This window comes from Lissotriton vulgaris, chromosome 3_1, assembly GCF_964263255.1.
Source record: "Lissotriton vulgaris chromosome 3_1, aLisVul1.2, whole genome shotgun sequence".
NCBI lineage: Eukaryota > Metazoa > Chordata > Amphibia > Caudata > Salamandridae > Lissotriton > Lissotriton vulgaris.
This window is the reverse complement of record NC_141689.1, coordinates 561,843,592-561,863,312: the sequence shown is the minus strand read 5'-3', so window position 1 is coordinate 561,863,312 and position 19,721 is coordinate 561,843,592. Positions and strand designations below refer to the sequence as shown.

Sequence of the window (19,721 nt, the reverse complement as noted above, 5' to 3'; positions counted from 1 at the left end):
GCCTCTTGGACGAATAACAAACAACATTTGCACAATGTGTGTTCAGGCCTAGTACTAAAGGTTCAAGGTGTCATGATAGTGTACTTGCAAAGTGGAATTGAAAGTAATGTGGTTTCAGAGAAACTAATCTTGTACTTTCAAACAGCCAAATGTGTGTCAAGAGTATTTGTGTCGAAAAGAAGGCAACTTAAGAAACATGTGCATGTAAAAATGGCAGTGTTTCTTCCCCAGCCTAACCTAACCATGTGACATCTGGAGCATGAGCCCCCCATCCATCAAGTTAAAGAGTCTGTCAGCTGTCACATGTCTGCATCACGTGAGGCCCAGGGGTATAGTCCCTGTGTGGATCATCTGTTAAGCCTGCTTTGACCCTGACCCGACACTATGTCATGGCAACCTGTATGTGCCATTCTATTGTCTGCATAGTTTTTTGAGGACACCCTTCATCTCTACCCCTACCTTGTATTGCTGTAGAGGTAGTTGGACCGGAGGGCGCAGAATCAGGAACCACTGATTGCATGCAAATCCATTCTGGCTACATGCAAATTCAGTACACAGTTGCAAAGATCTAGACTTGTGCATTGGAACTCCTGCTTCATTTTCCGGATTTGTTGTAGGCCCGTCCCCTATCCAGGTGCCCCTTGGCACTGTAACTATTCAACCATGGCTGGTGGTTTCCACTATGGCGAGGTGGCTGGTGGTATAGCACTTTGATGTATTTTGTGCCTGGAGTATAGACACCAGTATCAACTGTAGTTTTCTACCTTAGCCTTTGGTCTACTGTACTCCCTTGTACCGTGTCAGGACACTAGTCACTGAAGTTGCTCTTTTCCCCTCTTTGTGACCGTTTTGTTTAACAGGCTTGGGAGAGCCCTACTGGCCCTTTTAGGGGGTGGGTGGATGTGCTCATTGTTTTGAGCAAGTGTGATATGCTAACAATGCATTGAATCCTTCTCAATCCAGTTACATTTTGAAAAGTAGCGCTATTCTTGGCACAATAAAAATGAAATACTGATTGGTGGCAGACTACATACTATTGACAGTATTGAACTGTATCTATTGTGGGGCTTAAACTGTGCACTGTACTTTTGACTGTGAGGAACCTCGCTTGAATGCATGCTGTGTGAACTGGTCCTTTTGAAGTAAATGCTCTGTGGTCTGTGATCCCAGCCCCGCGTTTGAGAAGTCATCTTTCCTACCTGCCTGTGAAGTCGGGAGTTGATAGGTTCAAAATTGGCCAAAGATTTCAAAGCTACAAGAAAATTGTAGTGTTTATAATAACATTCGGGTCAGATCTCTAGATTTGAAGAAGCTAGAGTTCAGGTTTTAGGCTGTAACCTTACTTTGTACATAGTATTTAGCAGAGGTGTATTGAAGATAGTTCCTTTTTTTTATAAAAGGAAAGCAATGACTGGACATTTGGTTCTTAAAGTGTATTGTGGTTGAGTGGGTTTTGAGTGTTCAGCCCTCAATACCTCCTAGGGTAAGGCCTGGACTCTTCTGCCTCATTCTACTGTGAGTCAAATGCTAAAGAAGAAACCTGGTAATTCAATTGGGCAACCAACTGTATGGTGGGCTCAGGGCAGCAGCGGTAAACAATAAATAATAATAATAATAATAATAATAATAATAATAATAAAGAACTTATAGAGCGCACAGTAACGCCATCCCGGCGTGTCCCCGTGCTAAGAGCTACTAACGACCACCATTACAAAGCCTCTGGACCTACATAGTATAGAGTAACGTTTTGAGCCTAGCCCTGAACAACGCTTCCCTACTCTCCAATCTCAGGGCAAGAGGAAGTTTGTTCCAGTGTTGAGCTGCTTGGAACGAAAAAGAACGTCCGCCCATTCTGGCCTTCCTTACCCTTGGGACTGTCAGCAGTCACTCCAATTGTTGGTTGCCCTTGCACCATCTGAAGGAGGTCTTGCCAGCAGTGTGATTACATTTAAAGGATTTGTTTTGCAAATCGATAACTGTTGGTAAAATTAATCTATGGAAGTGCTAAACTGAACACTATTCCGTTTAAAAGTGCATCATTAAAAATACAATGCTTTGGGCCACATTCGTACAAAACCTTGTAAGAAAGTCATAACGTTATTCCTACATTTGGAACGCAATTTTAACTTCTTAGAAATATATAAATAAACGCAGGGATAGTCCTGTGGCGTTCCGACTGTCATTGCTTTGCGAGAATATGCACAGGCCTACACTACAGTGTAGGAAGTCTACATTTCCGGACTTAGATGTCAAACAGCTTTGTTATTTGCGGCCTCTGTGCCATTATAGAGTAGTTGAGAAATGCATATTACATATTAGCTACTTTATTGAGAAGTTGAGTAAGCAACCAATCAGATTCCTTGGAAAACATTCTGTTACTGCCAGTACACGAAACCCCCCCCCCCCTAATACAACTCTCACAACAGACAGTGTACAGGGAGAGAAGATATGGAATTGCAGCGTATTTGTGTGTTAATAGTATTACCCGCCTAGGTGACAGTCAACTGATTTACATATTGTGTCACATCGTTCTTAAGCACACTTGCCCGCAGCGCAGGGCCATAAATTGGGCGAGGGCTATTAACTCTTGGGGGCCGATTCGCAAAACTAATCTGAGATAAAATCCTAAACTTACTACTTTTGGTATTCAACAAAGGCATTTAGTAGTAGTAAAGTTAAGAGTCCTAACTTTACTACTACTAAATGCCTTTTTTGAAAACCGAAAGTCGTAAAGTTAGGATTTTGTCTCAGTTTAGTAGTAGTAAAGTTAGGAGTCCTAACTTTACTATTACTAAATACATTCTGTGAATACCAAAAGTAGTAAGTTTAGGATTTTATCTCAGATTAGATCTGTAAATTGGCCCCTTGGACTTTTACTGGCTAAGCTGCAAATACTACAGTCTGACGGAATTGTGTGTTTAATTCTGTTGTGTTGGGTGGCTCTATCTATTAATGATAGCAAGATTATTTTTCAGCTTTCACAAATTTGTCCTCATCACTGGCACCCCTAAAACTCCCAACCTTCTACTCCCCGCGTAGCCCGATGCCCCCCCCAATACCAAGCATTCTGAAACAACACAGACCCATCAATAGCCCCATACATGCACTTCAAATTAAGCACCGGGTCATGAAATGCCTTTTCCCCAGTTATCATCACTACATCTCCCAATAAACACATTCTAGACTCTTCCCTCTTCTAGCCTAGGAGACCTTTAGCCGTCGTTCAGCTCTTTTTCGAAGCACATACTCGTGCTTGTGGCGGCATACACCTTGCGGGAGAGCGCAGGGGCGCGCCACAAGCACGAGTATGTGCTTCAAAATAGAACAGACTGCGAGCGCACGCACACACACACGCGGCCAATGCTTGTTTATGAGTGAGGACGTGTGACATCCTTTGTGCTGGATAGCGTGACAAATGCATGGACATGGGGCCCATTGTAAAATTAGCTACCTTTATTAATTGGCATGCTTGGATTCATTTCGGCCAAACACTACGACTTCACCTACCGCACTAACAAAAACTTGATTTCTTAACCCTTGGCGCCGATCCATCCTTTCTAACAACCCCTGGGCCGATCCATCCTTTCTAACAACCCCTGGGGTTTAACCATTGCCCCATTAAGCCTCATGCACCCACCCGTCTTCCGGGTCTGATGGCCACTCTTGGGCACTGTGGCGTTTAAACACTGCCCCTGAAAGCCAGACATTTGCTCACATGTACTCACAAGTCCAACCCAAAGGTATTGGGGAGCTTTACATGAGAACCAGTTATATTACGCATTGACACAGTCATTTTTTTGGGCATGGGATGAATACGTGATGTGCCTAGAATCACAGGGTGTTGAGTAGACGCCGAGACTCGCACCTAATTCTTGCTGAGGTCTCTTTCTGCACCCTTGCCTTCACCCTTCAGCCCCTTCGTTTCTCTTTCTGGATAAATATACGCATGTGCTATTTTATTATTACAAAAAGAAGGCCAACATTGCCTTTTTACGTTGAACCCGATTTTTATTGTAGAGCTGTTTTTTTTTTAACGGAAATGCTTTCAGTTTACATTTCTTTTTCTTGTCTGAGTGTTAACGCGTGCTTCTTAAATTATGTTTTTATAACATGTCATTGCATGTGCTATGTCTGTCTAGGGCTTTCCTTCTTCTGGCCCTTCCTATGCCTATGTGAGCCTCTCATACACCAGACATTAAGCTTGGTTGACCAGGTGGGAGGTGTAAAGATGAGGGCGTCTTTCTGAGGTCCGTTCATCATTTGGGCCTTTTGGGGCCAGTGGAACTTTGAGCCATAGCCTCTGTCAATTTCTCTCTCCCGTCCCTACCTGAATCCCCACACCCACTCACTCAATCTTTGGTGAACACCATACATATTTCCTTTGAAAGTTAACCCTATCTCCTGTGCGGCCCTCCTCCACCGCCTCCTGGGCAGACTCTGGGTGTTTAACATTGACTCCAATGACCCGCTCCTCTATTGCTCCCAGGGTACAGGCTTGTCAGAAGTTAGTGGGAGGCTGGGGGGCAAGAACATAATCTTGAGCATTACCAATAGGTCTCGCCTTTGGGACCTTATAAGTGTTCAGCCATGCAACAGTTAATGTTGTTGCAGTAATGATATTGTGCAGCATAACTAAATACTTATAAGGTCCCAAAGGTAAGACATATTGACTATGCCAATGCTTGTTGTTTTTGGAGTAGCTTGCTACTCCCCGAAAAGCACTTTGACACCTCATATGGGGTAGTAAGCGCTATATACATATAATTACAATACAACATAATATTCAGCCCATACTTACATAGATGGCATGGTCTTCACCCCTACATCATCATCCAAAGTGACATGATGTCACTACCAGCACTCATAACACCACTTAAAATGTACGCCAATTAACACCAGCTGTGACCCAAGCACATACAGTGGAAGTCTCTGTCCTCATCACTTCACTCTGGGGCAGCTGTATACCTGTCAACTAGAAGAACAATCTCAGGTTCAGGTGTGAGAAATGGGCGGGCATTTAAGGGGGTGGGGCCTCGTGCCGTGAAGTACTGACGAGGCACTTTATAACCCCACCCTAAACCCAGACCCCCTTATTCTAAAAAAATAATCAAAAAAGCTTGCTGAGGCTGGTGCCAATGTCCTGGGCTATTTTCACACCCTTAATGTATGTTGACAGTTCAAAGGCCTCGGATAATGAGATGGAAACCCACTATTTACAGTGGTCAGCAGCGTGTGTTTCCTGTTAACGTGCGATATCGACTCCTTACTGGGAGACCTTGCGATGAGAGCCGACATTGTGTGGCACAGTATGAGTTGACAGGTATGCAGCTGGTGAGCTACCGGTAGTGCTCTAGCAACCTGTAAGTAGGGCTCCTGTGTGCAGACTAACCTACTGATGTAGAAGATTTCGCTTGGTTGAATTAATATATGCATACTAAAATGAAAAAGCGTGAATTTGAGATGCAAATGTGTGTTTTTCCAGAATTCATGAGCTGATGTTAGGAGAAAAACTGTTCAAATTCCAGAATGTATTTAAAGCTATAATTTGAGTGATAAATCATGTGGTGCCGGAGCGACTTACTGCTCTTATTAGTACCGTGGGGCCAGAGGCATTGCAGCGATGGCTGTCAATTATTACCCAGGTAGAGGAATTTCACATTGACACTGCTTTTTACTCTACTATTGGTAACCCAGCCTGATGCACTGATGTGATCACAGCTTACAAACGTAGATGGGGTTGTCACTATTACATCAGTGATATTAGAAGAGCAGCTCTTTTGCCCGCTCTGGGCTTACTATTTATCAAAGAAAACGGTCTCTCCTCCTTATCTATGCACCCTTTAAACAACTCCTCTCAGATGGCAACCTTCTACTTGTGAAGAGGTCAAAGAAATTAGGAGGTAGGCTTGCTCTAATACACAAATCTACCTGTAGCTGTAAAATGACTGTGCGTCCTTCCTTCTCCACTTTCGAACTACTCCCAGCGAGCATAAACATATCCCAATATAAAATCACGAGACTCTTCCCTGTACGCCTCCCACACAGTTACAGCCAAAAATTCACTTATCACCTGAGGGAACTTTTCATTTCTCTGGATTTATACTTTTAAAACAGCAGCTGTCTTGATGACCTCAATGTTCACTGCATCAACAAAGAACTCCTCAAGCAAAACTCCAAAGAATGCCCTGACATTTCATGGCCTACTTCAACCTTTTTCACTCCAGATCCACAGCAACAACCTCATTCTGGCTCCACTAAACACCCTGGAAGTTGACCCTTCCCAATACAATTGACTGCTCAGATCACCAAGCTGTAAGCCTCAAATTCATAGCATTTCAACAGTTGTATGATGGAACCACGCATGCGTTTACCACACATTCCAGTGCCATGCAGGCTGAACAACGATATTCTTAACCATGAATATGTCTTTACCATTCATGCCTTTAAAACAAATCAAGCCCCTTGGACTTTTACTTGCTAAGCTGCAAATACTGCAGTCTGAAGGAATTGTGTGTTTAATTCTGTTGCGTTAATAATAAATAATCCACATTTTGTAAAGCGCACAATCACCCGTAAGGGTCTCTAGGCGCCGTCGGGAAGATTAAGCAAGCTATTGCCCAGAGTCACATGGTGCTGGGCCCTAGCCGCATAACCACACCTCTTCCACATGTGTTGGGTGGCTCAATCTATGATAGCAAGAATATTTTTCAAATTTCATAAATGTGTCCTTACTGGCACCCCTAAAACTCCCAATCTTCTATTCCCCGCTAAGCCCAATGCCCCCCAATACCAAGCATTCTGTCACAACGCAGACCCGTCTATAGCCTCATACATTTAAGTGGGTGGCACTGCAGCGATCGCCTGGAAATTACAGATTTACACACCACTAATATCACGGACCCCTTACAGTGAGACATGTTGACCACGTTGATTGACAGGCCAAAAAAATACATAACGATAAGAAAGTCAATGACAAGAGCCCCACCCCCATCTCACTGATCACCCTCCCCCAAATCCCCATCTCTGGACAGCAAACCAGCCTGTGTGGTGAATAAACAGGGTATTGTAAGGGCGAGTGGATGGGGGCAGGGTAGAGATTAGAGGCCTCTGAAACACATATCCGTCGCTGCCCCATATCCGACAAATATTGCACAGAGACTACACCCTGAGTACGCTTAACAACGTGCACTGAACAGTTTACATAATTATTTAAGCAAAAAAAGGAAAAGAGCAAAACTTTGTTGTTTGGTGTTGTTTGTTTACCTGCCAAATGTGCCTTAACGCGTGTTGACAAACGGCGTCCCTGAGATAACACTCGATGCAGATCAGCAAGTGGGGCGCCAGACAAACCACATCGTAGTTACACGATTAACCTCCAGCAAATGAATGCCCATATTTAGCTCACACGGATGGATACCTCATATATCACTGTCATCCGTTTCACAACCCCCCTCGGCAAAATGCCCCCGCTCTTCGCAAAACTCTCACAGACATTGGAGCGGTGCTCCTAGCTTTGAACTAGTTCGTTCCCGCTGTTAATACGGTTTATGTTCACTTTCCTTAATGTGGGAGATGATGCCTCTATGAGAAAAGTCCCAGCCAAGGGCCGCTCTCGGCGTGGCCCGAATTCACACACACACTTGCTTGAAAACATTCCTCGGCTCGCACGCGCGCCCGACCCAACCGGCGCTTAATACAAGATTAAACAAATCGCCGCATGCCCGAACTGCCCTATATGCAGAGATCGCGCGCGCACCGGGCTCGTTAGCAGGTTGACGAAACGGCGCGCGCCTCGCAGCCGGGGAACGGACACGGTCCGCAGCACACGCGCAGCCTGCAGAGTTGCAACGGCACCGTCCTAAAAACCTGCCTGCAATTAACCGAAATGAAGAACAGGAAAGGAAAACCTTGTCAATGGTCTCAACCAGGTATCGTGAAGTCTGCATTAACCCACAATTAATGCAAATATTACACATGAGAAAGTGTGCTAGAACAGTGTTATTCTCTGCAGCATGTTCATGCATAGCATCCATTTTCCTTCCATTTTTTACCTTTGCATTTTGATCTCTGCTATCGTTATGCCGGCAACAGGAATCGTGTCTACACGGATAAGTACTTAACCTCTACAAATTTAACTGCATTAAATTCATTGGGGCATGAGCCCGTACTGACCTCGCCTCCTCACTTCTCAACATCTGGCCGTCGGAGAGGGAAAACGCTGCACACATCGCGAACAATAAAAGGAAGAAGGGAATGTTTCTTTCCATTGAGAACAGAACGAGTCCTTTCCGAACTAGCACATCTGTTAATCTGCTGTCAAAAATAGGATTGCACTACATAGCTCTCTGCGGGGCACGTGACGACGGCACTTCCAACCAATGGGAGACGGATGCTGCAACCGCATCAGCGTGCGAGAGATCTAAAAAGACATCTCTTTGCTAGGTGAACGTTCGTTCTCGCAGCCAGCCCCCACAGCCAGCGCTGTCGGCTTCCACTCACGTCATTTACACGTTCACGTTTACCTTTTTTCTGTGGTGATAATAACGTCTGCGCCGGCTGATGAATACTCGCCCTCGGAATTCTTTTGGACAATATCTCACGCGGAGAGGTGCGAGAACAACGCATCAGGCATCCTTCCCGAGCACCACAGGGACTGGGGGCACTGCTGTTTCTTGAAGTCTGAGTGTTCTAACTTCTTCTTCTCCATCTCCATTACAAAAGAGTCATCCTTCCCCGTCCAGTTCTTTAATGGTGTGGTGGTGATCCACCTTTTGAGAGAATCGTTTTCTACTCCACCTTCAAAAGGTAACAAAGGCCCACTCCAGAAAAGGAGAGGACAAAACGCCACCCACCCCTTACGCCCTGCACATCTAATCCAATAGGCGAAACTGTCATGTAATGCCCTTTCCCCAGTTATCATCACTACATTTCCCAAACAAGCATCTACAATGCAATAGATCTCGCATTAGGAAAGTGTGAGCTATTGGTATTGTAAATTATTTTTTTTAAATATGTGTTGGCTTTGAAAATATATAAATGAATAGCATTGTTATTCACAAAGCCAATAGCTTACACTTTCCTAATGCGAGTCCTATTGCCTATGGCAATGCTTGTTGGTTGCAAGCAAGGACAGTGCTGTTGTGGTGCTGAGTGATGCTGTTGTGGTGCTGAGTGATGATGTGGTTGGGCTGAGTGATGTGGTGGTGTATTAGAGTGATGTGGTGGTGCCCCAGAGTGATGTGGTGGTGTCCCAGAGTGATATGGTGGTGTCCCAGAGTGATGTGGTGTCCTTGAGTGATGTGGTGGTGTTCCTGAGTGATGTGGTGGTGTCTGTGAGTGATGTGGTGGTGTCCCTGAGTGATGTGGTGGTGCCCCTGAGTGATGCCCCTGAGTGAAGTGGTGGTGCCCCTGAGTGATGTGGTGGTGTCCCTGAGTGATGTGCTGGTGTCCCAGAGTGATGTGGTGGTGTCCCAGAGTGATGTGGTGGTGTCCTATAGTGATGTGGTGGTGTCCCAGAGTGATGTGGTGGTGTCCCAGAGTGATGTGGTGGTGTTCTATAGTGATGTGGTGGTGTCCTAGAGTGATATGGTGGTGTCCTTGAGTGATGTAGTGGTGTTGTGTGGCGTTCAGCAGTGTGAGGCGTGCAGCAGTGTGAGGCATGCAGCAATGTGAGGCGTGCAGCAGTGTGTGGTGCGCGGCAGTGTGTGGCGTGCAGCATTGTATGTCGTGCAGCAGTGTGAGGCGTGAGGCGTGAGGCAGTGTGAGGCGTGCAGTAGTGTGCAGCATGCAGCAGTGTGAGTAATGCAGCAGTGTGCAGCGTGCAGCAGTGTGAGATTTGCAGCGGTGTGCAGTGTGCAGCAGTGTGTGGCATGCAGCATTGTGTGGCGTGCAGCAGTGTGAGGCGTGCAGCAGTGTGGGGCGTGCAGCAGTGTGAGGCATGCAGCAGTGTGTGGCGTGCAGCAGTGTGTGGCGTGCAGCAGTGTGTCGTGCAGCAGTGTGAGTAATGCAGCAGTGTGATGCGTGCAGCAGTGTGAGTAATGCAGTAGTGTGAGTAATGCAGCAGTGTGAGGCGTGCAGCAGTGTGAGGCGTGCAGCAGTGTTGGCGTGCAGCAGTGTGAGTAATGCAGGAGTGTGAGGCGTGCAGCAGTGTGAGGTGTGCAGCAGTGTGTGGCGTGCAGCAGTGTGTGGCGTGCAGCAGTGTGTGGCGCGCAGCAGTGTGTGGTGTGCAGCAGTGTGTCGTGCAGCAGTGTACAGCATGCAGCAGTGTGAGTAATGCAGCAGTGTGCAGCTTGTAGCAGTGTGATGCGTGCAGCAGTGTGAGTAATGCAGCAGTGAGAGGCATGCAGCAGTGTGAGGCGTGCAGCAGTGTGAGGCGTGCAGCAGTGAGGCGTGCAGCAGTGTGAGGCATGCAGCAGTGTGAGGCGTGCAGCAGTGTGTCATGCAACAGTGTGCAGCATGCAGCAGTGTGAGTAATGCAGCAGTGTGCAGCGTGTAGCAGTGTGATGCGTGCAGCAGTGTGAGTAATGCAGCAGTGTGAGGCATGCAGCAGTGTGAGGCGTGCAGCAGTGTGAGGCGTGCAGCAGTGAGGCGTGCAGCAGTGTGAGGCATGCAGCAGTGTGAGGCGTGCAGCAGTGTGTCATGCAACAGTGTGCAGCATGCAGCAGTGAGGCGTGCAGCAGTGTGAGGCGTGCAGCAGTGTGAGGCGTGCAGCAGTGTGAGGCGGGCAGCAGTGTGGAGCATGCAGTAGTATGAGTAATGCAGCAGCGTGCAGCAGTGTGAGGCCTGCAGCAGTGTGTGGCGTGCAACAGTGTGAGGCGTGAGGTGAGAGGGTGTGTGAGGGTGAGAGGGTGTGTGAAGGTGAGTGAGGGTATGTGGGGGTGTGGGGGTGTGAGGGGGTGTGAGTGGTGAGGGGGTGTGAGGGTGAGGGGGTGTTAGGGTGAGAGGGTGTGTGAGGGTGAGAGGGTGTGTGAGGGTGAGTGAGGGTGAGGGTGTGTGAGGGTGAGGGTGTGTGAGGGGGTGTGAGGGTGAGGGGTTGTGAGAGTGAGGGGGAGTGAGGAAGTGTGTGAGGGTGAGGGGGTGTGGGGGTCTGAGGGGGTGAGGGGGTGTGAGGGGGTGTGTGAGGGTGAGGGGTTGTTTGACAGTGGGGGGTGTGAGGGTGAGGGGGTGTGAGGGTGAGGGTGGGTGAGAGTGTGTGAGAGGGTGAAAGGGTGTGTGAGGGTGGGTGAAAGGGTGGGTGAGAGGGTGAGTGAGGGTGAGGGGGGTGAGGGTGTGTGAGGGTTAGGGGGTGTGAGGGTGTGGGGGTCTGAGGGGGTGAGGGTGAGTTTGAGACGTGAGACATTTCAAATGTGTAAAAAATTGAAACTTAAAACATGTTTCTTAAAATACGATTAGAACCCAAAAGTGCAAAGTGCACAGCTATCTAAATACAAAGTCTTGATCTGCTGGTGTACTAGGTTTATGACACTGACCTGGTAACATTACATTTTAAGTCTGAGGGTTCACTGAAGGAAGGATGGAGTAGCAGACACATCCATAAAACTTCGACTCCTAGCTCATTTATGGGAAAAAGCAACCTAGCAAAGCAGATGCACAGCCTGGCAGGCGCTCATATGAGAAAATAGCTGTTGCGTATGAAAAGTGTGATAAAGCAGAAAGAATACAGAGAAGCGGGACAGCATGCCAGGTCCGTCATTTGGGGGAAGTGCACAGGGCAGAGCGGCACACTGGTGAGAGGGCCATAAAAGCACAGATTTGGGGGGAAGAGCAACAGCAGGGAGACAGCTGAAACAGCCCTGCTGCTGCACCTTGGGGTTAAACTAACGCCAATTAAGTCATTTTCGCCGCATTCCAACACAAAAACAAGACTAAGTAAAGCATGTGAAATGTAAGCAGAATCCGCAAGCTCTTTTTCAGGGAACCAATTTAGCTCCTTGGATAGTGTAGAGCATAAAACAATCACAAGTAAAGCGATCAGGCTACTGTGTGTTCACCGCTAACAAGATAGTTGCAACACTGGAGTCGATTTAAAGGAAATAAAAAGTTTTCCAAACAGTCCAGTAACTCTGAAAAGTTTAAAAACATAAGGAAGAGTCAGTGAAAAGAAAATTCATGAGTGCAGGGGTGGAAGACTGAATACTGTGGTAGGCGATTCGTTTGCTCCTTAATTGCAGTGTTTTATTTACCACATGTCCAGCCAATGACCTCTTGGTTAATTTCGCATTCTTAAGCAGACTAGCCCTGAAATGGCAGTACTCCTTGCAGGCAAGGATGGCAAGTCTATTTGTCTGCTCGCCGTTTGTTTGCACGCTGCCCCATGAGTTAAATAGCACTTATCTAAAAGGACAGCTTTGCTCAAGTCTCTCGTTGTCTTTTCACCATGTCACGAGGCCGACACTGAGTGCCAGTTCTGGTGACACCTTCAAGTTGATTCAGGAAGAATGTGAAAGCATTTCTTCGCGGCTCTGGCCGCTCACATGCTAAAGTTCACGCACTTCAATATTTATTTACCATTAGTGACCGAGCATTTACAAACTGCAATGTGTACACACGCTACTCTTTTGCAATTAGAAATGCTACAGCTGCGAAGCCCGAATGGAAATGCTTTTACACACGCTGCTTTTTAAAAATATAAATGCCGCTGCGGAGCTCGTACCTTGTAGGTGCCCACTGGACCTGTGTAGGAGGGGTGTAGGGAGTCAGGGAGGGTTGGGCAGACCAGGGAATGGAGGACGAATAAGGAAGCGTTAACACTTGCTTAAGAAAGGATCCGTTTGTGCTCAGAGGGTGGGGAGGGCTGGTAATGCGAAGCAGGAGGGGGAAGCTAAATTATAATGCCGAAGCGGAGGTCAGCATTCACAGTCATTATCTTCGGTCCGTACCATATTGATGCGGATTACGGACCGGTTCGAGTCTCCCTTTCTCCTAATGCTTATAAAAAAAAAAAAAAAAAAAAAAAACTGTGGTAAATGGGAAACAAAATAATAAATATGCCTGTCGCAGTACGGCAAATGGATGAACTCCTGGAGGGTGAATGCAAGGGTTTGCTTCAACAAACAACAACAACAAAAAAGTGATCTCTGCGGGTTGGGGGTAGGGAAAAACAGAAAAAAATATACATGCAAATGTGAAGCATCTACCTTGTAGGCGCCCGCGGGACCTGTTCAGGAGGGGTGTAGAGAGTGAGGGAGGGGTCGGGCAGACCAGGGAATGGCTTTGGGAGGAGGAATAAGGAAGTGTTAACACTTGCTTAAGAAAGGCTCAGTTTGTACTCAGAGGTTGGGGAGGGCTGGTAATGCGAAGCAGGAGGGGGGAAGCTAAATTATAATGCCGAAGCGGCGGTCAGCATTCACAGTCATTATCTTCGGTCCGTACCATATTGATGCGGACTACGGACCGGTTCGAACCTCCCTTACTCTCTCCGCCCAATAATAACAAGCTCTCGGCATTGCTGGGATGGTGGAGGGGCGGGGGAGCGGGAGCGCATTCCTTTGAAGTATGATGCGAGGGAGCGGCAGCCTTTGAAGTCTGATGGGGGGAGCGGCAGCCTCTGAAGTCTGATGCGAGGCACAGGCAAATGGTGGTGTGTGACGTGGCTGGCGTTGTGCACGCGCATAGAGCACATGAACTGTGTCTAATCCGCTGTTTTGGTAGAGTTTTCTTTTCCCCTTACTATAATCTCGCCGGAGCAATGCGCAAGCTCATTGGCTCAGGCGAGACCTAAAAACACATTCTGGACTCTTCCCTCTTCTAGCCCCCCCCATTATCCTTTTCAATCCAGCTAACAGACTCACATGTCCACTGCTCAAATTAACTCAAATTTCACTATACTACTCAACTGCTAATCCTATTTGTTTTTCGAGTAGCTTGCTACACGTCGAAATGCACTTTGACGCCTCATATGGGGTAGTAAGTGCTATATATATATAATTACAATACAATATAATATTCAGCCCATACTTACATAGATGGCATGGTCCTCACCCCTACATCATCATCCAAAGTGACATGATGTCACTCCCATCACTCATAACACCACTTAAAATGTACGCCAATTAACACCAGCTGTGACTCAAGCACATACAGTGGAACTTTCTGTCCTCATCATCTCACACTGGAGCAGCTGTATACCTGTCAACTTGAAGAACAATCTCATGTTCAGGTGTGAGGAGGGGGGGGGCTTTGAAGTGTGTGGAACCTCATGCCGAGAAGTACCTACAAGGCACTTTTTAACCCCCACCCCAAACCCAGACCACCTCCTCTCTCCAAAAAAAAAAAAAAGCTTGCTGAGGCTCGTGCCGATGGCCTGGGCTGTTTTCACACTGTTAATGGATGTGGGCAGTTCAAAGGCCTCAGAAAATGAGCAGGAAAACCACTATTTACAGTGGTTAGCAGCTTGTTTTCTTGTCACCGTGCGATATCAGCTCCTCACCAGGAGACCTTGTGATGGGAGCCGATATTGTGTGTCACACAGAGGCACCGTGTGAGTTGGCAGGTATGCAGCTGGTGAGCTACCGGTAGTGCTCTAGCAACCTGTAATTAGCTCTCCTTTGTGCATCCTAACCTACTGATGTAGAAGATTTTGCTTGGTTGAATGAATATAGGCATACTAAAATTAAGTATACTGCCAGTGTTTCCTGGAATGCAATGCTTTAGTGTATGGTAACTTTGAGATAGGCCAGCAAAAATATATCCAGGAGACAGTGGGCAGTGTCTTGGAAGGGAACACTAGACTGCATTTGGGGTTCTTGTGGTAGTTGAACGTTTGATGAGGCACAGTGTACCATTTCCCTATGTGAAGAGTAGTTATACTGGAGGACTGAGGCCAGCGCTTCCTGGTATCTGTGAAACAAACCTCTGGAACTCCACAGAGAAGTGCATGTTGAGTTCAAGGAGTACCAACGATTTTAAGGTAAAAATTACAAAACAATAACATTTCCAAATCAATTTAGAAAAGTAGAAAAAAGAATGACAAGAAGACACCAAGATCATTAAAATAGGTTAAGAGGAACTGCAGACAAGCCTTTCTAAAGTTGTAAAGCAAAGAACGACTATAAAAGTAAAGCTAAGCACCATTAAAAACAACAGATTACAATTGATCAAGACCTAGGCACGATATCAGACCATCAATCTGGTCAAAGCTTTTACTTAAAGACTTAGGGCCTGATTTACATCTTGGCAGTATGGATACTCTGTTGCAACAGAGCATCCATACTGCCAAGATTATGGTCCTACTCTGTCTCTGCCGCGATTAAACGGGCCGCCGAAGGTTGACCTCTAATTCTGCCCACCTGATTTAGATTCGTGGAGTTAGAGGTCAGTTTTCATTGATTGTCACTGCCAGGAAAACCCAGGCGGTAAGGGGCAGTGAAAACAACAAAATGCTGCTCTCACCATGGGACAGGATTCCCATGGCGAGGGTAGTATTGCCTTTTTTATTTTCAAAAAGAAAATCCAATTTTGGGATTTTGTTTTTGAATATAAAAAAGAAATCAGTTTGCCGTACAGCTTTGTCATGCTTGATGGAGATGAGCCTCAAACTCAAAAAAGCTTTGATAGGAACTGGCAGTGCGTTAAAAAATGACTGCCAGTTTTGCGGTCATTTAATAATTTGGCGGGCAGAGGTGCAGTCAAGGCGATGGAGTAAATATACCCTGTCACCCTGACTGCCAAACCTCTGTCTGACAAATTATAAATCAGCTCCCTAGTCTCTGAAATGTATGACAAAATCTTCCAGGGGGGCAAGGTCCAAGGCTATCGCCAGCACAGCTCACTCAAAGTTGGATACATCGTTGTTAAGCTCCTGCTGAAGCCACCAAAAGCTTCCAACAGGACAAAGCTAGGACCTGTTTCAGGGTTTCACCCAGACGTGGGTCCTGGGCTCACCGTGCCAATGGAATCAAGCTATCCTGGCTGAGGGAGGTGAAACCCAGGAAACCGGTCCTACAATGCTTCCTTCCGGTCCAGATAGAACTTGGCTTGGCAGTTCAGGCTGGACTGTTCCCATGAGGCACAAGGTCAAGACTGATTTGCTTATGGCCAGGTGTAAGCTGGGGTGGCATGGTGGGCAAATGGAATGATGGGCTTATGTTGGGTGAATGTTTTTATTTGTTCTGCATTCCATCCATCAATTGTGTGTCTTTTGATTTCTTGCCCTAAGTGCACCAGGTATGCCCAGACGTGGGTCCTAGGCTCACTGTGCCACTGGCATCAAGCTGTCCTGGCTGAAGAGCGGTGAAACCCCGAAACCAGTCCTAGGATGCTTGTTTCGACCAGGGGGGACCTGGCTAGGCAGTTCGGGCTGGACTGTTCCCATGAGGCACAGGGTCAAGACTGATGGCCAGGTCTAAGCTGGGGTGGCATGGTGAGCAAAAGAATGATGGATTTAACCCAGATCTTTTGACTGTGGGTGAATGTTTTGATTTGTTCTACTTTCCATCCATCAATTGTGTGTCTTTTGCTTTCTCGCCCTAAATGTGCCAGGTATGCCCAGATGTGGGTCCTGGGCTCACTGTGCCACTGGAATCAAGCTATCGTTGCTGAAGAGGGGTGAAACCCTGAAACTGGTCCTAAGATGCTTGTTTCCGGTCTAGGGAGGACCTGGCTTGGCAGTTCAGGCTGGACTGTTCCCATGAGGCATAGGGTCAAGACTGATTTGCATATGGTCAGGTCTAAGCTGGGGTGGCATGGCGAGCAAAGGAATGATGGATTTAACTCAGATCTCTTGACTGGGGGGTGAATGTTTTGATTTGTTCTGCATTCCTTCCATCAATTATGTGTCTTTTGCTTGCTTTTTAAGTAATCAGGACCTTCAGATCTCCAGGTCAGGGCTAGGGGTTCCCTGACAGGTTACTGACTGAAGGGCATTCTCTGTGCTGTCCCTTCATTTGCCTTGATCCACTAAGTGGAACCAAAGTTCAGGAGAGTGGGTGTTGGGCGGGTGATTGGGTGTGAAGCACAGATGGAGGTCAGGAAGAAATGTGCGTGGTCCCCCTCTCTGATGCCTCTCAAAATTCCCTGATTTTTGCATGAGACTTTTGTCTATCAGTTTGAGGATGAGATACTAGGCTTGTAAAATTCAAAAATGTCTTGGGAGGTAGTGTTTGCAGTCCAAACCGCTAGCCGCCCTCAGAATATATATGCAGCATTTGGTAACTTTTCTAACTTGATATTCTGTCTATACAGTGGAAATGTTGGTGGGTGATGAGTGCCATAATTTGCAGTTTTTACACTTTTCATCAGCTATGAGAGGACTTTCAAAAGACCTTCCCTTTTCTTACTTACATTCTGGAAGGATGTTTTTAATTGATTACTCAAAGAAGACTTTTGTTCCCCAAACACCTACCATCACCCATTAGTTGTGAAGGTGTGCCTGAATTACATGCCCAAGCCATTGGGGAGGTCTCACTGGATCTCCTATCCTATATAACCTCATTTGGCAGCAAAAAGGTTGGTTAGAATCCTAGGAGACATGGGTGCTTTTTTACACAATGAGCCTTAGGAAAGAATTGTCCCTAAAGGGTTTTTTTTGCAGATGGTTCCTTACTTCATCACAAAAACGTTATTGCAACTAGCCTTTTCTAGGATGGCCACCTAAATACAGGTCATTATAGACACTGCCTCCCGTCCTGATCTTTTGCTCTACAAATCATTGCTTTCTAGTATATCCGCCTAATTAGTTGAAAAGAAGCAAGGTGCAGGACTGTAAACAGTGTCCGTAATGACCTGAAGTCCCCAGAAAGTGTGTTTAGCAAGAGACTGGTCTGCACAGTACATCTGTCTGGTGAGCAGTGCAGATGTATATGGCTCATGCTAAGTTGTTTAGGAAGGGTGGCTGTTTATTTGCTTCATTTAAAACTGCCCAAAGAAGGATTTTGAGTCATCTGTTTCCACGCTAAGTAGAAGGGTGTCAATACTAATCTCACTGGCCACTGAGCTGGTAAAAAGTTCCTATGCTCGTGATGGTTCAAGGGTGATCCATAAGAAGAATTGGAAGTATCCTGGGCAGAGGATCAGAGGGTTCTGATGTTTGATAATTGTGAAGCAACAACCAGGGATTCCCCATACCCTTCAACATATTGATTGCTCGAGGAGATGATGAGACAGTAGAGTTGGTTTGGCGCATTTCCTCTTCTATGTGACAACAAGGTATATTTACTATGTTTTTATGTAACACAGCACAGCAACAAAAGTTACTGCACTGCGTTGTGTGAAAAGGAGAGCAGAACTATGCCACATCTGTTAGGATAAGGTGCTGTTTTTCTCTTCACTGTGCTGGCACACTTTTGACTGCTTTGCTCCAACGTGCACACGTGGTGATGTCAGGCATAGATTTTCTACTGGAAGGGCACCCTTCCATTACAAAATACTATGCTAAGACATAGTTTACTACTTTTCATATTTTGCATGTGTGCTGTAGCATGCAAAGTGAAAAGTTTTGAGAAAAGACAACTTTTCTGAAATGTTACACTTGCCTCCCTTGATGCAAAGTACCACAAAGCGCTACTTTATATTGCTTCACTTTAGGCAACTCTTCAATGCAACACAAATCAGGATTAGCACCAAAAAAGAAATCCCAACACATTCCATTTATTATAGGATATGTTTTTTCTATATTTGTTTGAGTGTTCCACTTGTCATTGTATTCATTCCCTCAAACAGAAAGTACTGAGACCCTGATCTGGCAAGTGAATGTCCTAATCCTCCTTACAGGTATAGCCTTCCCTCTCAGGGAAGTAATGACACATACTCAGCTACGCTGTAAAATAGGAGGATGAGGAGGTGCATCCTCCCGATACACTTGACGTAGCGTTTGAGAAATGTAGAGTTGGGGTAAATAGATCCAGAAGGTCTTTTCCAGGGTGCAACCTCAAAATGCAAGTGCCTTGATTAGGAAGTGTGAACTGGGTGTAAGGGATACCCAGTAAGTAGTTATGAGGTTACATGAGGGCAGTTCTCCTCTGTTAAGAATCAGGATAGATCCCACCCGTAGAGACGGACCTTCATTTGAGCAGTCCAAGGCCCCTCTCTAGGTATAAAGAAACTATTTCGCTCCACCCACACACAAACTCCTTTTGTACCATGTCAAAGAGATTGGGGGAGCATGAGAGCCAGTCCTGGGTGCTAGGTGTTAACACAAGGGCCACAACTAGCAGGGGTGGCTCCTGGGTTATGGCGGAGGAGCGTTGCCCCACTGCTTTTAGCAGTGCCTCTTTCCGGGTGGGCAGGGCTCCTCTGCTCTCAGAGCAGGGCAGGGGAGGAGTGGTTTGTCCACTCCTAAGTGCGCAGTGACTGTTTGGTCGGCCCTCTTGGGCTGCCCAAACCAGTCATTCGCATTTTCCCTGTTATCTAAGCAGGCTGCATTAGAGCCTGCGTGGAGAACAAGCCCAGGCCGCCATTCCATGGTTGAGAGTCAAACCAGGACAATAAAAACCAATCACAACCCTGCATTGCAGCGTTGTGATTCATCAGGGGAGCCTGGGTGTACTTTCTGTGCCTGTCTGACAAGGAGAGCAAAGACATAGGACCCAGCGTGGCAAGGAAAGTGTTTTTTTACTATATATATATAGATATATATATTTTTTTAATTGCGCAACGTTTCCCCCTCCCCTTCACCCGCCCTCGCGCCCGCACTTGCACCTCGACCCGCGAACCATGCCGGCCGCCACTGACGACAAGGAAGAATTGGAGCCAATGCAAAGAGATCACTGCAGCATATCACTGCT

At 46.6% G+C, this 19,721-nt stretch overlaps 1 protein-coding gene across 1 annotated transcript in view; it reads right to left on the bottom strand.

The window, feature by feature from the left end:
• The window catches only part of LOC147726801 (V-type proton ATPase subunit S1-like protein), a 186,774-nt gene extending 178,477 nt beyond the window's left edge, over positions 1–8,297 (bottom strand). The window contains exon 1 of the mRNA XM_086962992.1: positions 8,173–8,297. Coding sequence (XP_086819118.1) covers positions 8,173–8,267 — 95 coding nt within the window. The 5' untranslated portion in view covers positions 8,268–8,297. The remainder of the gene's footprint in view (positions 1–8,172) is intronic.
• Positions 8,298–19,721: the final 11,424 nt, after the last annotated feature.